Source organism: Rhododendron vialii, chromosome 3a, assembly GCF_030253575.1.
Source record: "Rhododendron vialii isolate Sample 1 chromosome 3a, ASM3025357v1".
NCBI classification, from domain to species: Eukaryota; Viridiplantae; Streptophyta; class Magnoliopsida; order Ericales; family Ericaceae; genus Rhododendron; species Rhododendron vialii.
Genome location: NC_080559.1, coordinates 14,244,131 through 14,261,209, shown reverse-complemented (window position 1 = coordinate 14,261,209; position 17,079 = coordinate 14,244,131). Strand labels below are relative to the sequence as shown.

General features: G+C 37.7%; 1 protein-coding gene across 1 annotated transcript; it reads right to left on the bottom strand.

Moving 5' to 3' along the window:
• Positions 1 to 1,730: 1,730 nt before the first annotated feature.
• LOC131320838 (SEC12-like protein 1) lies at positions 1,731 to 16,120 on the bottom strand. Its single transcript, XM_058351722.1, has 10 exons — positions 15,706 to 16,120; positions 15,518 to 15,612; positions 10,644 to 10,776; positions 10,434 to 10,525; positions 9,213 to 9,312; positions 9,037 to 9,109; positions 7,021 to 7,141; positions 5,818 to 5,937; positions 2,359 to 2,429; positions 1,731 to 2,285 (listed from the first exon to the last, which is right to left on the bottom strand). The coding sequence occupies exons 1-10, from the start codon at positions 15,877 to 15,879 to the stop codon at positions 2,086 to 2,088; spliced, it is 1,179 nt and encodes a 392-aa protein (XP_058207705.1). The 5' UTR covers positions 15,880 to 16,120; the 3' UTR covers positions 1,731 to 2,085.
• Positions 16,121 to 17,079: the final 959 nt, after the last annotated feature.

The window sequence follows — 17,079 nt, the reverse complement described above, 5'->3', positions numbered from 1 at the left end:
AGTAAACTCTCATATTGCTTTTTTATCCACCCACTTTATTCCATTCATTTCAATTACCAAACAAATTCCTTCTTATAATAAATCTCTCATTCTTAACTATTTCTCCCATATAACAAGTTTCTTAACTATTTCTCCCTACAACAAGTTCCTTTTTGAGAGAGTGTTACTTTTAGCTTGAGATTAGAAGACAACTTTTGAAAAGAGAAATTGTACGCGAAAATCATTTTCCAAAAATGAAACAATGGTTTGGGTTTTATCATGGAATTGATTTCTACACTCTCTTTTTAGTCATCCACACTCTTTTTTTTTTTTTTTTTAGTCTTTATCCATTTGAATTTATTATTTTGCCATTTTTTCAATACACTTCTTCACACATTCAAGGACAATATCGTAAATTCATGTGGATAAAGACAAAAAAGAAAAAAGAGTGTAGATGACTAAAAGGGAAGTGTAGAAATTCATTTTTCTTTATCTAAAGATACTTGTAGTTTGCTAGATTAAGGGCAAGTTTGGAATTTGGAAAAAAGAAAAGAAAGGAAAGGAAAGGAAAGGAAATTGTGGAGGAAAATTATTTTTTATTTTGTTATTTTCCTTCTTATTTCCTCTCAAACGAAATAATGAAAAATTATTTTTCCTTCGTTTCTTTTCTTTTCCATAGGTTCCAAACAAACCTTAAAATCTTTCTTTGCACGTGTTTGTAGCTTTTAAAGTAAAACTGTGACACCCTGTCCTATTTTTCTACATGTTAATTTGGCATGTTTGATGTAAATTGACTTTCACATGATCCTTAGTATTTTACGTGGTATAATCTTAATCGGACGAATTGGAGTTAACTATTTATTTTCGTACTGTAGTAAAATGATTTTGGGCCGTGGGATTACATCAATTAATTTTCGTTTTTCTTTTGTATATTAGCACCTCAATAGTGGGATATCACATTTAGCTAGCATATAATTATTTAAGCTTTTGGGGGACTGTAACATTAAACAAAAATATGATGTAATTTTGCGTAACAATATTAGACCCATAAAGTTTTAGTTGATGATTAACTTACAGTCAGGGCTGGCTAATATATTTTAGAGGCTCGAAGTGAATTTCCTATATTGACCTCCATACATATTCATGAGTTTTTAAAAAAAAATGATAAAAATACAAAAATAACAAAAAAAAAAAAATCAAACTAAAAGGATACAATTATGACAATATAAATGTAAAAATATATTATTGCAAGAGTTTTTGAAGAAAATAAGATACAATTGTGTTTTTATTTAGAAACATTCTAATATTAATATGTAAATTACATTACAGTGCAACTTCAATTTTGGATCAAAATTCGGGGCCCGAAAGCAGCCGCTTCCCCGGCTTACGCCATGAGCCGGCCTTGCTTACAGTAATCGATGATGAAAGCGACCGACATCATTAAAAGAGATTGAGAATACTAAAACGCAAGTCTGTTATGTGAAATCCAACATCAAATAAGTAGATGCAAATAAAAGTTCATATAAAAGTACTTAAGGTGACCGGAGATAAAAACAAAAGCAATTGGGGAATCTAAAATATTTATCATGCGAGTACAAAGGAAAATACTATGATAAAGAAACTAATTAGGGAATTAACCTAAATTACAAAAAAAAAATAGCGATAATTTTTAAATAAGGATAATTGCTTCCAAAGTAAAATTTTGATACTGCTGCATGACAGTAGTAGATATTGAGCAAATGCAAAGGGGCTAGTCACTCACAATCACATTTCCTTAAAAATACATAAGCATGCACATGAGCCGAAACAGAAGAAATACCATAATGTTTACAGCTTTCTTTTACACTAACGGAAAATGTTTTTCGGCAATCGCTAAAGTTAGTAAACAATTCAGTAACAAAAATATGACATACCCTCGGCTGAAAGGACAAGAAACAGAGAGCAGTCTACATCTAGATACAATTTCCCCCAAAAGATACAAAAACAACATGTTGAAGGCCAACAATGGCTAATCCGAGTTAGAGAAAGGAAAAAGGCCAAGCAAAAAGTGGGACCTTAATTCGTAACCCAGGGCTAATTCCACCTTTCGGATAACTTTGCAACAGCTTACATACCCACTCCGAAAGCACCCCAAATATTTTGATCATCGGATTGTGGATCTCCTATAAGAGATTCAAGGTTTGGTCTAGCAGGTTGATCCCTACCAATGGGGAAGTTCCAAAACCAATCGGACTTCTCAAAAACTACGTAGAATGCAACAGCTGATGCCAAAAATAATCCCAAAAGAAGCAAATAAATCTGCCAATCTGCACAGAAAAAACAAGGCATCAGCCTCATATAGCAAACTTAGGAGAGAGAGAGAGAGAGAGAGAGAGAGACCTTTCCAATCAGCAGGAACAGTAAGCTTAGTCACCATGGCTCCCCATTCCTTAGAAGTAGTAAGCACAACTCTGCAGAATATGTCCCAACAACAAATGTTTACGTTGAGTTCGAAGTTTAAAAGTGAAATAAACAGTCCAACAATAGCTTATAACGACAAGCCACAAAAAAAAACCCAACCATTCTCACCCCCCTCCTCCATTTTCCCACAAACCAAACCAAAACAGAACACAAAACATAACAAGAGTGAGATTAGGAGCTGTAGGCTTATAGTTATAGATCAATGCAGAGTTTTAAACGTTAATTTTGTGACCAGCAATAGATGCATCGACTTTGGAGATCAAGTATCCTTACATGTGAATGATCCACTGCATCTAATTCCTTGTTAGATCTAGTCATGATAACTCGTCAAGCAAAATATAAGAAATCTCTACCGGATAACAGCTAGAACCTAGTTCTTCCTATAAAGCTTTATAGGCTATGTTTCAAGCAAAGATTTCAAAGCAAATTAACTTGGGATAGAAATGACAGGAATCCAAAAATAAATGTAGCTTTTTGACTTCATTTTTCACCCGTCTTTTCCATTTCTCTATAAATCCTTCCACAACTTCTCCGTCCAAAAAACAACCTTAACAATTCCACTTAGACATCCTATTTAAAACATGCACATCAGAGTCGGGTGCATCATATGATCATGAGAAAAGCGCCTTTGTGCTCTTACCATACCCTAACCAGAACTTGGAGCAAAAACATCCCAGGCATCCAATGACAAGAACAACTGACTTGCCGCTGATATTCATCAATTATCAAAGAAACCAGCCTTCCCATCAACGCCAAAGAATAACTCCACGTATCTCTATAGATCAGCCCTTTTTCCATAAACTAGAGGGGTGGCAATTCAATTTAGACATCCTATCTTTATTGATATTGTTGTAGTGGTTTTGATAAGGTGGTTTTTAATTGATTACTAGTTCTTTGCCCATAACAGTTATTTAATGAACATTAAAAGTAGTTGTAAACACTTAGTAATTTTTGAAGAAACAATTGTGGAAATTATTTTGTGACGGAGCTTCAAATTTGTCACCAAAAAGGCTTTAGATATTACAGTACATAAAGTGCAGTGCAACTAAAAGAAAAGTAATAGAGTGTTATATGTCGATGGTGGGAGAGAAAGAGGGCTGGACATAGCCTTCTGGGTTGCCTGTGATGAGGAGCACTCAACTGGAGGTTAGAGAAGGAGCCAGAAAATGTAAGATCCCGGTAGCATGCGTGGGCCAACACCTATAAGAGGTTGGAGGATGATCCACCTCACCAGAGGATCCCTAATGGATGCCACGTGGCAGCAGCTGTGTAGATACCCATGGAATAATTTACTTGGAAGAATTGGAACATAGGTACACAGTATCAATTCACATAATTCCATGGTGTCAATCCAGGACCAGAAAGTTGAAGGGAAAGGAACAGCACGCCATGCATAGAGTTTCAAAATTGTGATATTCCTGCGGCTAGTACAGTATACAAGACTTCAACAGTTGATTATCACAATGGTTTGACGAATTAAACAGAAGTTCATGTGTGTCCTGAAAGCTGTTTGGGTAAGATGGAAAGAGAGAAGTGTAGGACACAAAGGAGTAAATGACAATTGGAAACATGATTTGGTTCCAAAGAATGGCTCTATGAACGTGGAACAGACACAATCATTATTGCCGGGCCTGATTCAAGATAACGAGGGATATCAAAATGTTTGGCCAAACAAACTGACTATACAACAGCAGTAAGAGAAAGAACCAGCCTACCTGTAAAGATTTCTCAAGTATTGCTTTTTCTAACGCACATACTGTTTCTTGCTTATTTTCTGTGTGCAAATAACCAATCTAGAAACAAATAGACTTGCCAACCAAATCAATAACTAGCAACATTTATCCTCAAGTTTTCATTTAATACTATCTTGGCTTTCCAACTGTTCTGATATACAAGGGATCAGAAATCAGAAGGGAAGATAGAAGGGAAGCAAAAAGTGCCAGGAAAGGAACCTCCTATTTGGTTGATCAGGAAGGTGACAAGGAAGAAATCATGTATTTTCATACTAGAATTGAACCTTCCCTCTTTTACCTCATCCTTTCTACCACTTCTGGACAGGAAGAACAAGGTCAGCCAGGAGGCATAACCCGAAGCTCCATTCCTTTCCTTCCCTTTTTCCTTCCTAAATGAGGAATTCTTTCAATTGCCATTCCTTATTTCTGTTTTTATATCTCATTAAGTACCACCTGAAACACGATCGCCTCAGTATGAGGAAGAAAAACACAAATGGTGAACGCTGCAGCTGGTGTTATGGGGAACAAAGATTGCTAGTACAGACTAATTGGCTGGAACATCTTACGATACTCCTAAATATGGGAGTGATTTGATTGGAAACATTTGTCTTTCAACTTTGGGTATGTTTGGTTTGATGGGATGGAATTGACAATAGAATGGAATTGAGGTTGGAATGGAATTGGAGGAAATGAGATTGGAATATCCACTCCCAAGTTTTGTTGTGCTTAAGAATAGCCATTCTCATCCGCAATGGAATGGTGTGGCAATAGTAATTTTTGGAGAAGCAATAGTAATTTTTGGTGTGGCGATAGTAATTTTGGAGTGGCAATAGTAATTTTTGGAGTGACAATAGTGAATCTTGGAGTGGCACTAGTAATTTTGGTGTGGCGAAGAAATGGAATGGCAATTCCTTTGGTTTTTTAGTGGAATGAAAATGACCATTCCATTCCAACTTTGATTCCATCGAATCAAACATACCCTTAGTTAAGTATCCACTGTGCTACCGGGCCCTGTCCTCATTTTTCTTTGCAACCAACCCTTATCGCACTATTTTGTGGTAGATTGCATGTCGTGTATTCCGAGAAACAGAAAATCTTAAGTAACCAGATGACCCATAGTACCTGGTATATAAAAACTTATATATATACCTCATAACTTATCGGAGAAAAAACAAAAACTGTCATTATATATCAGTTAGCCTCACAAACTTCTCCAAGAGAAATCCACACACACACAAAAACATAAATAAATAATAAATAATAAATAATAAATAATAAATAATAATAATAATAATAATAATAATAAATATATAAATCCCGAGACGAAAGATCATATCCGATTTTAATAGCACATTGTATATCTCATGCAGAAATTCAATATACAAGTCCTATAGCAAAATGATGTTAAAATAATCCTTTTCTTCCTTTCCCCAAGTTATTATCGCTACAATCGCAGTCTAAGAAGTCTGTGCAAGCGTTTTTTTAGACAAATTGAAATACACTTTCTATCTTAGCATTTATTGCAATCGTGATATTTCACATTTGCACATACTGGAAGAAAATATGAACCCAAAGTTACTGAAAACAACCAGAATTTCTTTTTTTTCACAAACATCAGGATTAGGTAAGATCAGTTGAATTTTACCTTTCACTGGGACAGAACTCGAGTGACGCAATGCATGAACCCAAATGAAGCTTCTTACTCCAGTGGCTGATCACCATTTTCTTAACCTCAACTACACATACGTCCCCGTCTTTGCTTCCTCTTGAAAATTTGATTAAGATTCAAACCAAAATCACAACCAAGGAGCAAACTAGAATAGTGTTGTGACAAAATAGAAAAAGAATACAAGAAGTGACAATCAATGTCATCAAATTCCTGTTCTACAAGATCGATAGTTCCTAAACATGGCTCATCAAACTATGGATTTTGTACCTTTTCCAGCAAGTCATGTACAGCATAATGAGGATTCTACCTTGAAAAGTTCTAAAGACCATTTACAAACAGCCTGAAGAATCTTGCCCTAAGAAAAATCTGTTGGCACTACTTTCTGCAAATGAAGGATCAAGCTGAATTTTTGGTTGGGTACAGAGCAGTGAGGGTCTGTCAAAAAGATAACACTATCCAGAGCAAGCAACCTGACAGCAAAATGGAACTAAGAAACTTTGACGATAATAAGATGATTGAGGCTTCTGAATCCCATTCCCATACCAATCCAAAAGAAAGGGAAACAGTTACTGTATAAGAGTTAATATATGACAGTATTGCAAAGAAGAAAGTTAGCAAGTGGAACAAGGACGAAATGCCTGATCAATCTCCAGAAAACATCCCATTTAAAATGCCAGATCAAAAAACCTTTTTCCCGCAAAGGAATGAGAGGAGGATATCTGCCAATTCATCCATATATCCTAATTTAAAAGTTTAGAAGTAAAAAAATAGATGTATAAGCATTTCATCCCAAACTACATCCAAGAATCTAACCCAAATGCAGATGATATACTGCAGAAAGATATAAAGAACATTTGCAGAAACCAGAAAAAAAAAAGCCTTCTAAACAAACTACTTATTCCTGAGTTAATGAGATTAAGCTAATTTCCATGACTAAATTGCATAAAGACAAACCTAATGGTAAAAAAGTGTACAACAGAAACACATTTCCATGTTCGAAGTTTAAGACAGATGCTAACAATAAAACAATAAATTTGCTCCACATCTACAAGTTTCCTTGCAAATACAAAGTTTCAGCTATCTCAAATGAACAAAGAATTAGTAGTCTGCATTTTTTTCCCATCTTGTTCAAAAGCATACTTGGTGAACAGAAGTGCAAAAGATCCAAAGAGCACTTACAAAGCAAGATATTTCCCGTCCAGACTGACAGACATTTTAGAAGCAGGCTTTCTAAGTAGTCTCTTGTGCCCAATTCTTTCCCACGTACTGATGTCCCAAACGGCAGTGAGTGCTTTATTACCTGCTTCATACAGACAAGGATATTTGAAGTTAAAACTTTGCATGGAATAAGGCAAAAAGGGGGGAAGGATTTTGTAGAAGTGTAGCTGAAATGTGGATTTCATGATGAATGAGTGCTATGGGTAGTAAATAAATGCTACATTGGAAGTTGGAAGTGGAAACAATCACCAATAAATAGGATAAGAGTTAATTTAGCAACTAGTTAGAATAAGTGATTTGACACTGGTAGAACAGGTGCCACGTCAAGATCAGTATGACTTGACGCCTATGTTACATGGACTTGGGGGCTTAGTTGCATGAAGCGGGAGCGGGAGCAAGGGCGGGGGAGCGGATGATCATAGAAGTGTGGGAGCGTTGTCGGGAGCATTTACGAAAAATTAGTTATTTTTATGTATTTTAATGTAGTTAGATGTCAAAAAGGGAATATTATTCTACCACTTAAAATGCAAAACTATATATATATAGTTTTAATATGTGATTCCAGTTGTTCTCCATATCTTAGTTGCACAAAGCAAGGGCGGGAGCGGGATCGGTGGTGGGGAACTATATGGGCTCCTCTTTCAGGACGGGTAGCGTTTAGGAATAATACATGAAAATATGTAATGCAAGTAAATATTATTATGCATCATTCATGTCAATTGCAAAGATTGTATTAGTAACTAAGTAAAATTATGTAATTGAGCAAATTTAAGTTAATATTTTTTCTAATATCTTATCATTACTTTGTCTTTTATCTTGCTTGGTATATTTTATTTTTGTTTCTTTTGGGATTTATATGCCTAAGAGGTTATATCCTAGTTGGGAGCGGGTTCCTTCTCAATGGGAGCGAGGTTCCTGACTTGGGAGCCCGAGAGTGAGATTCCGAGGTGGATTCGCCACCCACATTGAATTTTTTTTAAATTCCTGCAACTAAGCTTGGGGGCGAGTATCCGGTGCGGGTGCAAGTGTCGGACCTTCCTAAACTTAAATATTAGGATACTCGGATATCTGTCCCCAAATTGGTATGGATACAAGGACATGTCCTGAACACTTGTTTGAAGAATATATTGCGTAATTTTTCCAGATCATGTATGGTAAATTATATTTAAAAACAGTGTTCTAAAACAAGGAATTAAATTGGCAGGCAGGGCCTAACTGATTAGGTCCGACTAATGATTAATCACTGATTACTAACTAATATGCACTGATTAATCCAATTAACCGCTTAAAGGTGCCCGACTGCCCGACTAGCGCCGAGCGACTCTTAGAACATTGTTTAGAAATGTCCAGTATTTAAACAAGAAGAGGTTACGAAAAATATGTTTTTGCTATTTTCTGTCCATGTGAGAATAGAAATATCGTTTTTTAGCTAATTTGACATTAATTTTTCTGTAAATATCATAACAAGTAGAGGACTCGAGTGTCAAAATGGATATTGGGTATAGGACACATCGACACGGGTACTTCAGCCAAAATGAAGAATCCATGTAACATAGCTTGAGGCAGTGAAAGGACTGTAAGTTTCCAGAAAAGAAGAAGAGCGGATAAAGAAGAAGAGCTGATAAAGAAGGAGAAAACTAAATTTTATTACTGATTGAAGTACATATGAAATAAAAAGCTAATACACGTTTAAATAGAGAAAATCTGCCTAAAATGGAAAATACTACAAGATACGATCACGACATGATAAGATCATGATACTACCTAAAATAGAAGATACGATAATATACATTCACAAGGACATGGTAGCCTTGAATTTGACTAAAGATACGCCTCCAAAACGTGGTAACAGGAAAAATGAACTCTTGTAGCTAAACCCCACTAGCTGGGATTAGGCTTTGTTAAGCTGTTTTATACAAGGACTATAGGAAGTGCTGCAATAGTGAATCTTATGTCTCGGAAGTTACAGATGAATACCTTTTTGAACAGTGCAAAATAAAAATGGTTTTGTCCCATCCTTTGAAAACCGGCATAGTTCTATCTTTTCATCCTGGTGCAGAGAAAGAGAGGATGTGAATCAAGCCAGGAACCCACAAAGAAGCATAACTAATAGCGTTGTAGAGCTAATTGTTGGGAGATTAAATGAACTATACCGAGTTGCGCATCAAAGAAGTCACCGGAACACCATCATCTGCCTTCCATATTCTACCTGAGCCATCACTAGATGTTGTAGCCAAGAACTCTGAGTCTAGGCTGAAAGTACGATGGGAAGAAGCTAATTATCTAAAACGAAAGTTTTACGTCGTTTCAATACATAAACAAGTGTCACGGTCAAACAGAGATTTATAAACTGCGTCTAAATGTGGATCTCTCCTTCTAAATGTGTCTTTAAGCCATTCTTATAAGCTATGTGACTACTATAACCAACTCAGGACTCATGTTGTCTTTAACTGCTCTGTTCATACACTTCTACCATGTACACCATCATGGAATCAATTCAAACTCAGGTCCCCCTCCATAATCAAGGTTTCTATCCAAGATACATTATTTTCTAGAATAAGCACAAGATTTAATCAAGGCGAGTATTTTGATGGAGTGGTACTCTCAATAACCTTTCATGGGTGTAACAGAGAGCCGTGATGTTGAAGTGTATTTCATAGGTAAAGTGCACCTATTTAGCTTCTCCTACAGGCAACATACCCATTGTTTTCATGTAAAAGGCACATTAAACTGCCATCACGATCAGCATGAAAATTTTGTAGTGAACAGGCCTAGATGGCCTTTGATTGCAGGGACCGTCTACATATACTTGTCCAAGAAGGGGTTCAGATCCTCTCTCACAATTCTCTCTCAACATATCTTATGGACCTTTTAACCACATGACATGTCATTAATGAGCTTTTAAGCACATCTCTTCATTGGCACATACATCAAAACAGATACAAAAGAAGTAGGAAACCATCTGTCCATGTCAACTCAACGAAACAAATATGCATATTATTACCTCCTTCTATTCAAATTAATTGTGAATGCAAATCCTAGAACATGGACATAATACTTAAAGCAAAAGGAGATGAGCGAGGGAGGACATGTCGTGCTGGAGGCAGAATAAGGGGACGAAAAGAAAAGAAAACTACCCTGCAGGTATTTTATAAGGTAGAGGAAAAGATGAAGAGGTATTGGAAAGAAAAACCTACTGAAAGTAAGAAAGAGAGTTAGTTAGGCTTATGATGTTTTCCATCAGTAGAAGTAAAACCAATAAAATAATATTGAAACATAGTTAAGCTCATAAACATTGCTTATGGCCACACAATCATGTATCATCTAGTTTGGCATTTGTCACATAATAGACAACAAGAAAGCTATATTCCCACCTGAAATCCATATCTTGGAAGGACTTGTGAGCTCTCGGTTCGTCTAGAATGATGTTCAGGCTTGGCCACTCAAATACTCTGAGATTCCCATCCTAAAATTAATTAAGGAATAGAGTCAAAATGCAGAAGCGCATTCAAGAGCAATAATCTGTGCATTCCTGAACCACAAGTAGCAACTACTCATTAGGTGGATTATTGCTTAGTGCTTACCACCCCACCACTAGCAAATCTAGATCCATCAAAACTAAAGGCAAGGCATTTCTGCAGGCCAGCGCCTTGTAGAGGAACCACGTCTTTGGCCAACAGTTCAATATTATCTCCGTGACCACGCAACTCAATCCATCTGCACATCACAAGACAATAAAAACCGTAGCAAGATTTATGGTCACAATAATCGTGAGTAAGAGATCCATAAGCAAAACCAAGCGAACGGGTTCAATGAACTCTCAGAAAAACCAAAAGATACTTTACCACATTTAGCCCCTCAAATCAATGTTTTAAAAACCTGACCGCCGAGCGAATTGGAAAAGGGACTGGATGGATGGGTCACCGGTTCAACCATGGTCGAACCGAAACCAAACCGTGATTTCATATTTTGCATAAAACTAATTAAAAAAAATATGATTTATGCATAAAAAAATTTGGAATGTGCATGTACCTCTCCTTATTTGAAGTGAAAGAGGAGTATGTTAATCTTCAAGAGAGAGAGCAGTGTTCGTTTTTAGTCCCAATCCCACATCGGTGAGGAAAGAACTTGTGAGCCAGCTTTCACTGCCAGCCAATCAGCATTTAAATGGCCAGCTGGAAAGTTCCTCTTGAACAAATAGTTCAAATTTTTTCCCCTCCGGTTCGAGTGACCCGTGCGTGGTTCCACCGCCTAGTTCGAGCGGTTTCTATTATAGAAGCCGGTTTTCAAACTAAGTGGTTTTCCACCGGACAGGAACCAGCTCCGGTTGACGGTCCAATCGGTTGAACTAGCCAGTCCAGTTTGGTTTTCAAAACATTGCCTCAAATATCTCCTCTGAAGAAGGAAAAGGAAACACAAAAGAAAAAACTGAATTGACTACACTTATATATCTGTATTAGTTCATAATTACCCGCCTTAAATCAGTGAATCACAATTTCTTTATGCCAATTATCTTCAATTAAGGCTCCATTTGTTTTGATGTAAAATGTTTTCCACGTAAAATGTTTTTTTAGAAAAGAAACTTCAAACTTTTATTTTCCGGTGTTCGGGTGGCAAATGAAAATATTTTCAGAAATCGAAAAAATAGTGTAGAGAGAGAGATCAAAGAATAAGGGAATTGAAACGTGGGAACGATCGAGAAAACTAAGCAGTGAGAATCGCAGTAGATGGCAACAGGTTTATTTCGAAAAATGACTTACGGAAGATTTATGGGTAAGTCATTTTCATCCAATTAGTGAAAAATGTTTTACATTTAAAAACGTTTTCCTCATTTTTTATACAACCAAACACCGGAAAATAGATAAAACGTTTTATCGGAAAACATTTTACATCCAAACAAACAGAGCCTAAAGATATGTTTTCCAGCACTTGGGGCCATTGGCAACAGAAAATTCCCGTCCAAAGTGATGTTAGTGGTGTTCATAATTTAAGCGTATGCTCTTTTGAGTTTCTAAGCCCTCTAAACATATTAAACATTTCCTAAAAGGGGTTTCACAATTTTCACATATTGTTTCACTATGTAGCACGAATACAGATATAAAATAGACACGGGATTTGTAAAAAAGTGGGTTACACGGACATGACAGGTGACACGACAAAATTAAATAAATAACATTTATATTATATAAGTGGAAACATAGTTATATGAAGAAGCATCAATATATATACACACACACACACACAAAACTTTAAGTAAGAGCGCCCTTACCGTATTAAGTTAAGAACGTCCCTTTCCCGACCAATTTGCGATGATCCGAGCCACTCAATATGTTCAGAACGAGATTTTAAGGTTACCCGCGAGAAATCAGCAAAAAAAAGACCAGAAAGGGCTTGATCCGAGCAGTTTTTGTTTATATTTTATCGAACGGTTCAAATAAAAACTGCTCAAATCAAGCCCTTCCCGGTTTTTTTTTTTTTTTTGTTGATTTCTCGCGAGTACCCTTAAAATCACGTTCTGAACACATTGAGCAGCTTGGATCATCGAAATTTGATCGGGAAAGAGGAGAAAATGAGACGTCCGCATTTTATTTAAAATGACGGCGCTCTTACCTGGAGGGGACTCTCTCTCTCTCTCTCTCTCTCTCTCTCTCTCTATATATATATATATATATATATAAACAAGCATCATATATACATCACATACACATCATATTACACTTTTAACCCAAAATAATTTTACGTAATACGCATTTACCCCAAAAAAATTAAAAATTGCATAATTAACCCCTACCATGGCTCTTCCGTGTCTTTGTTGTGTCCCTCCCATGTCCCCCTCAAAATATTCATTAAATTTAATGGACACACGTATACGTTTGTTGTCGTGTCCCTTGTCGGACGCAAGGACATTCTGGCATCTAGGAGTGTCAGTGCTTCATAGCGATCTTGAATCTCAAATGAATAAACAGAGAGGCAAAAGATATAGCAATTTTTAAGCAGTCTTTGGTCAACTAGAATGAAGCTGGCCACAATAGTGTTCCCCTTGAATGATGATTTAGGTTCTAGTTCACTAAAAACAGGACTGTATCTTGTTGGATTTTAACTGAAAGCTAGATGATATACATGACACCTACAACTCACGCATATTGAGATCCTACACTAAGTATTACCACAAGGAAATTTTTTTTTCTTTGATAAGTAAAGTATTACCACAAGGAAAAACAAGAGTGACACAAGAGATTTACGTGGTTTAACCAAAAATCAGCCTCCATCCACGGGAGAGATCCGTTCTTTACTATATGATGACAATCAGAACAAGAACAACACTCGAGCTAAATTACGTAACCCAAGCCCTTGTACACTCACCACCACTAAAAAAAATTACGATACACCTACCCTATTATCTCCCCCCACAAGAATAGAAGTCTCAATTTCTTTTTTTGTTCCTTTTCTTCACTCTTTCCATCTCTCCGCTCTCTCATATTACAGATGCTGAAATATTCAAGTTTGGGCGACCTTGAGAATACCTAAAGTACACATCCCACCTTTCAACATCACCCTTCAAGCCATTAGTACATGGAGTACTATTCTTTCTTTGACAAATTGAGCCAAAAGATCAATATACTTTTGTAGGGGGCCGAAATATCCGAAGGGGCACAGGGTCCACAAGGTCCAGACGGGGGATTGAAGGTTCAAACCTTGTTTGACCCGTCGTCTAAGGTGTCTCAATTCGCCTGTAGATAAGTTTGGGATTTGGCCCGGTATGCCAATATTTACCCGACGGATATACGGAACCACGAGTACTTCACCGAACATCATAAGTCGTATCCGAACGAACGTACACTTGAGTTCGCTCGGGGTTCTCACCAAACACACGGATAAGAACATACCCTTGTTCGGATAAGTTTCTCTTCGGTAAGGGCACCAAACATTCGGATAATTTCGTGTGGCCGAAGTGGGTCCCGCCGAGTACAGGCGATCATGGAACCTTCCATAAATATCTACTGATAAGTAGGTTGTCTTTTCTGATATTCGAAGTGACATCTCTGAATGATGTGACCTTTCTGACATCAACCCATGTGGCTCTGTAAGACTTGGGAAAGGGTGTTCATTAAATGGCCCGGCTGCAAGGCGCCAACCGAGCAGAATGCGACACGTGGAAAGTAGAGCCAACTTGCTCAGCACATTACCCCCTTGCCTATAAATAGGGAAGCACTACCACTGAGAGAGGGATCCCTAATTCTAAGATGAATAGCACTTTCTTCTCTCTATCAGCATATTTTTCTTACTAAACATTTTTCTTCTCTCTCCACCTACTGACTTATTTGTCGGAGCTTCTTCCCGGAGGAACAGCCCCCTCCGGTTCTGCAGGTGCATCAAGACCGGTGTGAGCATTCACGGCTCCACACACGGAGGCGACCACACCAAAAGGTTCACGAAGAAACCACGCCCCCACAACTTTCAAGTTTCAAACCCAGAACCAACCATGCTTTCCAAGCATTAATTATGAGCCACAAAATCCTACATATGCATATTAAGTGAAATCATCATTCACAAATTTACACGAATGGCCAATTCGTTGTAGGCTAATTCCATTCTTCACAAAATCATTCCAATGAAGTGATCAACCCACACCATAGCAAAACCAATAGTAAAAAATAAACTTTGTTCAGAAGATGAACGAATTCTTCATCTCCTCTATTCTACTCTATCAAGAGCTATATGCTTGGTACAGCATGCCACATAAAATTTGGCCTCTCCCTGCCCTTAGCAGTTCAGTATTATCACTTTTATTTGTTGTTGCATATAGTGGTCTTCATTGTATGATACCAAAGCACCTTAGCCAATTCTATCTCATTTTATTCAATTGCTGCTACCCTACCTACTCACAAATGCTTTCATGTCTAACCATATCTCTCCTAGTCTTAGCACACATGCATCCATCTTAACATCCTCATTTCCCCCAAACCCACACTAACTACAGTGTTACGACTCAATTTTCAATTCCAAATCATATACAACCCTAGAATCAAGTCCTGTGAGGAAGCCCACAAGCTTTAAATTGATGCCAGCATTGACCGCCCATCTTCTCTTCACATAGTTGATCCAACTTCGAATAGACCTTTTTGGGTGTGGAGATCTCCAAACCCTAGTTTTCACATACACCTTTCACAAGGCACCTAAATGTGTAGAAAAGTAAAGACACTTTGTAAATTGAGTAAGTCCCCTCATGTGGTGCTTAAAATCAACATTATATATTACATTCGACAACTTACACAGTAAATTGACGAAGTATATCTAATTACACAGGAAGAGCTCGGATTTCGCAAAATAAATTACTGGCAAGCAACAATTTACTACGCTGGCTTCCGAATCGGGCGATAAGATAATGATGTACGAGTAAATTTGTGTGTGTGTGTGTGTGTGTGTGAGAGAGAGAGAGAGAGAGAGAGATACGCACTTGCAGGCACCAACCGTGGTAGAGCAAACGAAGTCGTCACCACTGGGGTGCACCACGATGCTCACGGGCTCGCCTTCTTCGATCACGTACATAGCCTATCGCATAAGAAGAAGAGACATGAAACAAATACATACTATTATTACGAATTTACATAATACACGAACGAGTTTGTGGAGAGAGAAAGAGACCGAGGGAAAGGGGAAGAGAGAGGAAGTCTTGGGATCGAAGGAGAAGATCTCGAGCATCGACGGCTGATCGCCGTGCCTCGCCTTCCCCACCACCGCGAGGTGCGCGTTCTCCGGCCGCCGGATCCACGTGCCGCACGTGACGCTGCCCTCACTCCTCGTCGAACTCCCCTCCATCTCTACTTAAACACACACACACACACACACAGAGAGTTCTGGAGATGAAAGAGGCGGGGCTGTTCTTGCCTTGTTGGGAACCAGGAGAGAGAGAGAGAGAGAGAGAGAGAGAGAGCGTATATTTTTGTTCTGAGAATAGAGAAATGGAAGGGAAGTAGTGTAATTGATTAGTGGAGTGTATGATGGAAACCGAGAGAAGAGAGAGAAAATGATGAACGGAAAGAATGAAGAAGAATGTCAACGACTTTTTTTTAATTGGGGGGCGGGGAGGTAACGGAACAGATCCAACGGAGGATATTCGCTTATGGATGCCCCGGATTGACCAGAGTGATTATTCGGGGATTTGGGGACCCCACGCTACACAATAGCGATCGATTGGAGTTCTACAATATATTTACAACATTCTCACACCTTAGCACCGTGGAACACAGCTGCTGGTAGGAGAATACAAGACAGTGGGAGAAATGGTAGGCTGGTAGGCCCCAGTGCTGACGTGTAATATGTTACTCTATAAGATTTTGTTACAAGTTTAGCATTTTTTTGTCAGCTTGATCATTCATTTCAGTATGAACGGTTCGTATGTAATACAATCTCTTACAGATTTTAATTCTCTATTTCTCAAATTGGACCATTGCCAAAATGGATAATCGAATCTACCGTACAGTGTGCGGAGGCAGGTGCAATATACCATCCCAAGGCCATAATGGTGCCTCCATGCGGTGAAGTTCATGTATTTTGTCTTGATCTTCAAATCAACAACGTTTTGTAGAAAAAGATCCAAGGGCACTGAATGAAATTGATTTATACACTTGCCAAATTGATACAAATACTCATTTTTTCGTATTTTAGCGGATGAATTTGCGGAACAGTTCTTGAAATTTGTTAAAAGAAAAATTCTATGTACCCCGAAAGAGTACTCAGAAACTACCCCGAATTTGAAAATCGATAGTCCAGATTGACTTCAAGTGAATCTGGACCATTGATTTTCAAATTCGGGATAATTTCTGGGTACTCTTTCGGGGTACCTAGCACTCCTCTTGTTAAAAATGTATGCATACAACGACTGTTTTGTAAATTCCCTTACTAAAAGACAAAAACGGATTGTTTGCATTAATTATGAGAGTGTAGGAACCAATTTCCTACCTCTCTTAAAGAAGATCAAGTTTCAGGTGATTTTCGCTTGGCAATTTTTGTCCAATT

Coding starts and splice junctions, on each gene's coding strand:
- LOC131320838 (XM_058351722.1), bottom strand. CDS start 15,879: ATGGAGGGGAGTTCGACGAGGAGTGAGGGCAGCGTCACGTGCGGCACG. Junction 15,613..15,705: donor CTCTCTTCCCCTTTCCCTCG/GTCTCTTTCTCT, acceptor CTTATGCGATAG/GCTATGTACGTGATCGAAGA. Junction 2,430..5,817: donor GAGTTCTGTCCCAGTGAAAG/GTAAAATTCAAC, acceptor CATATTCTGCAG/AGTTGTGCTTACTACTTCTA.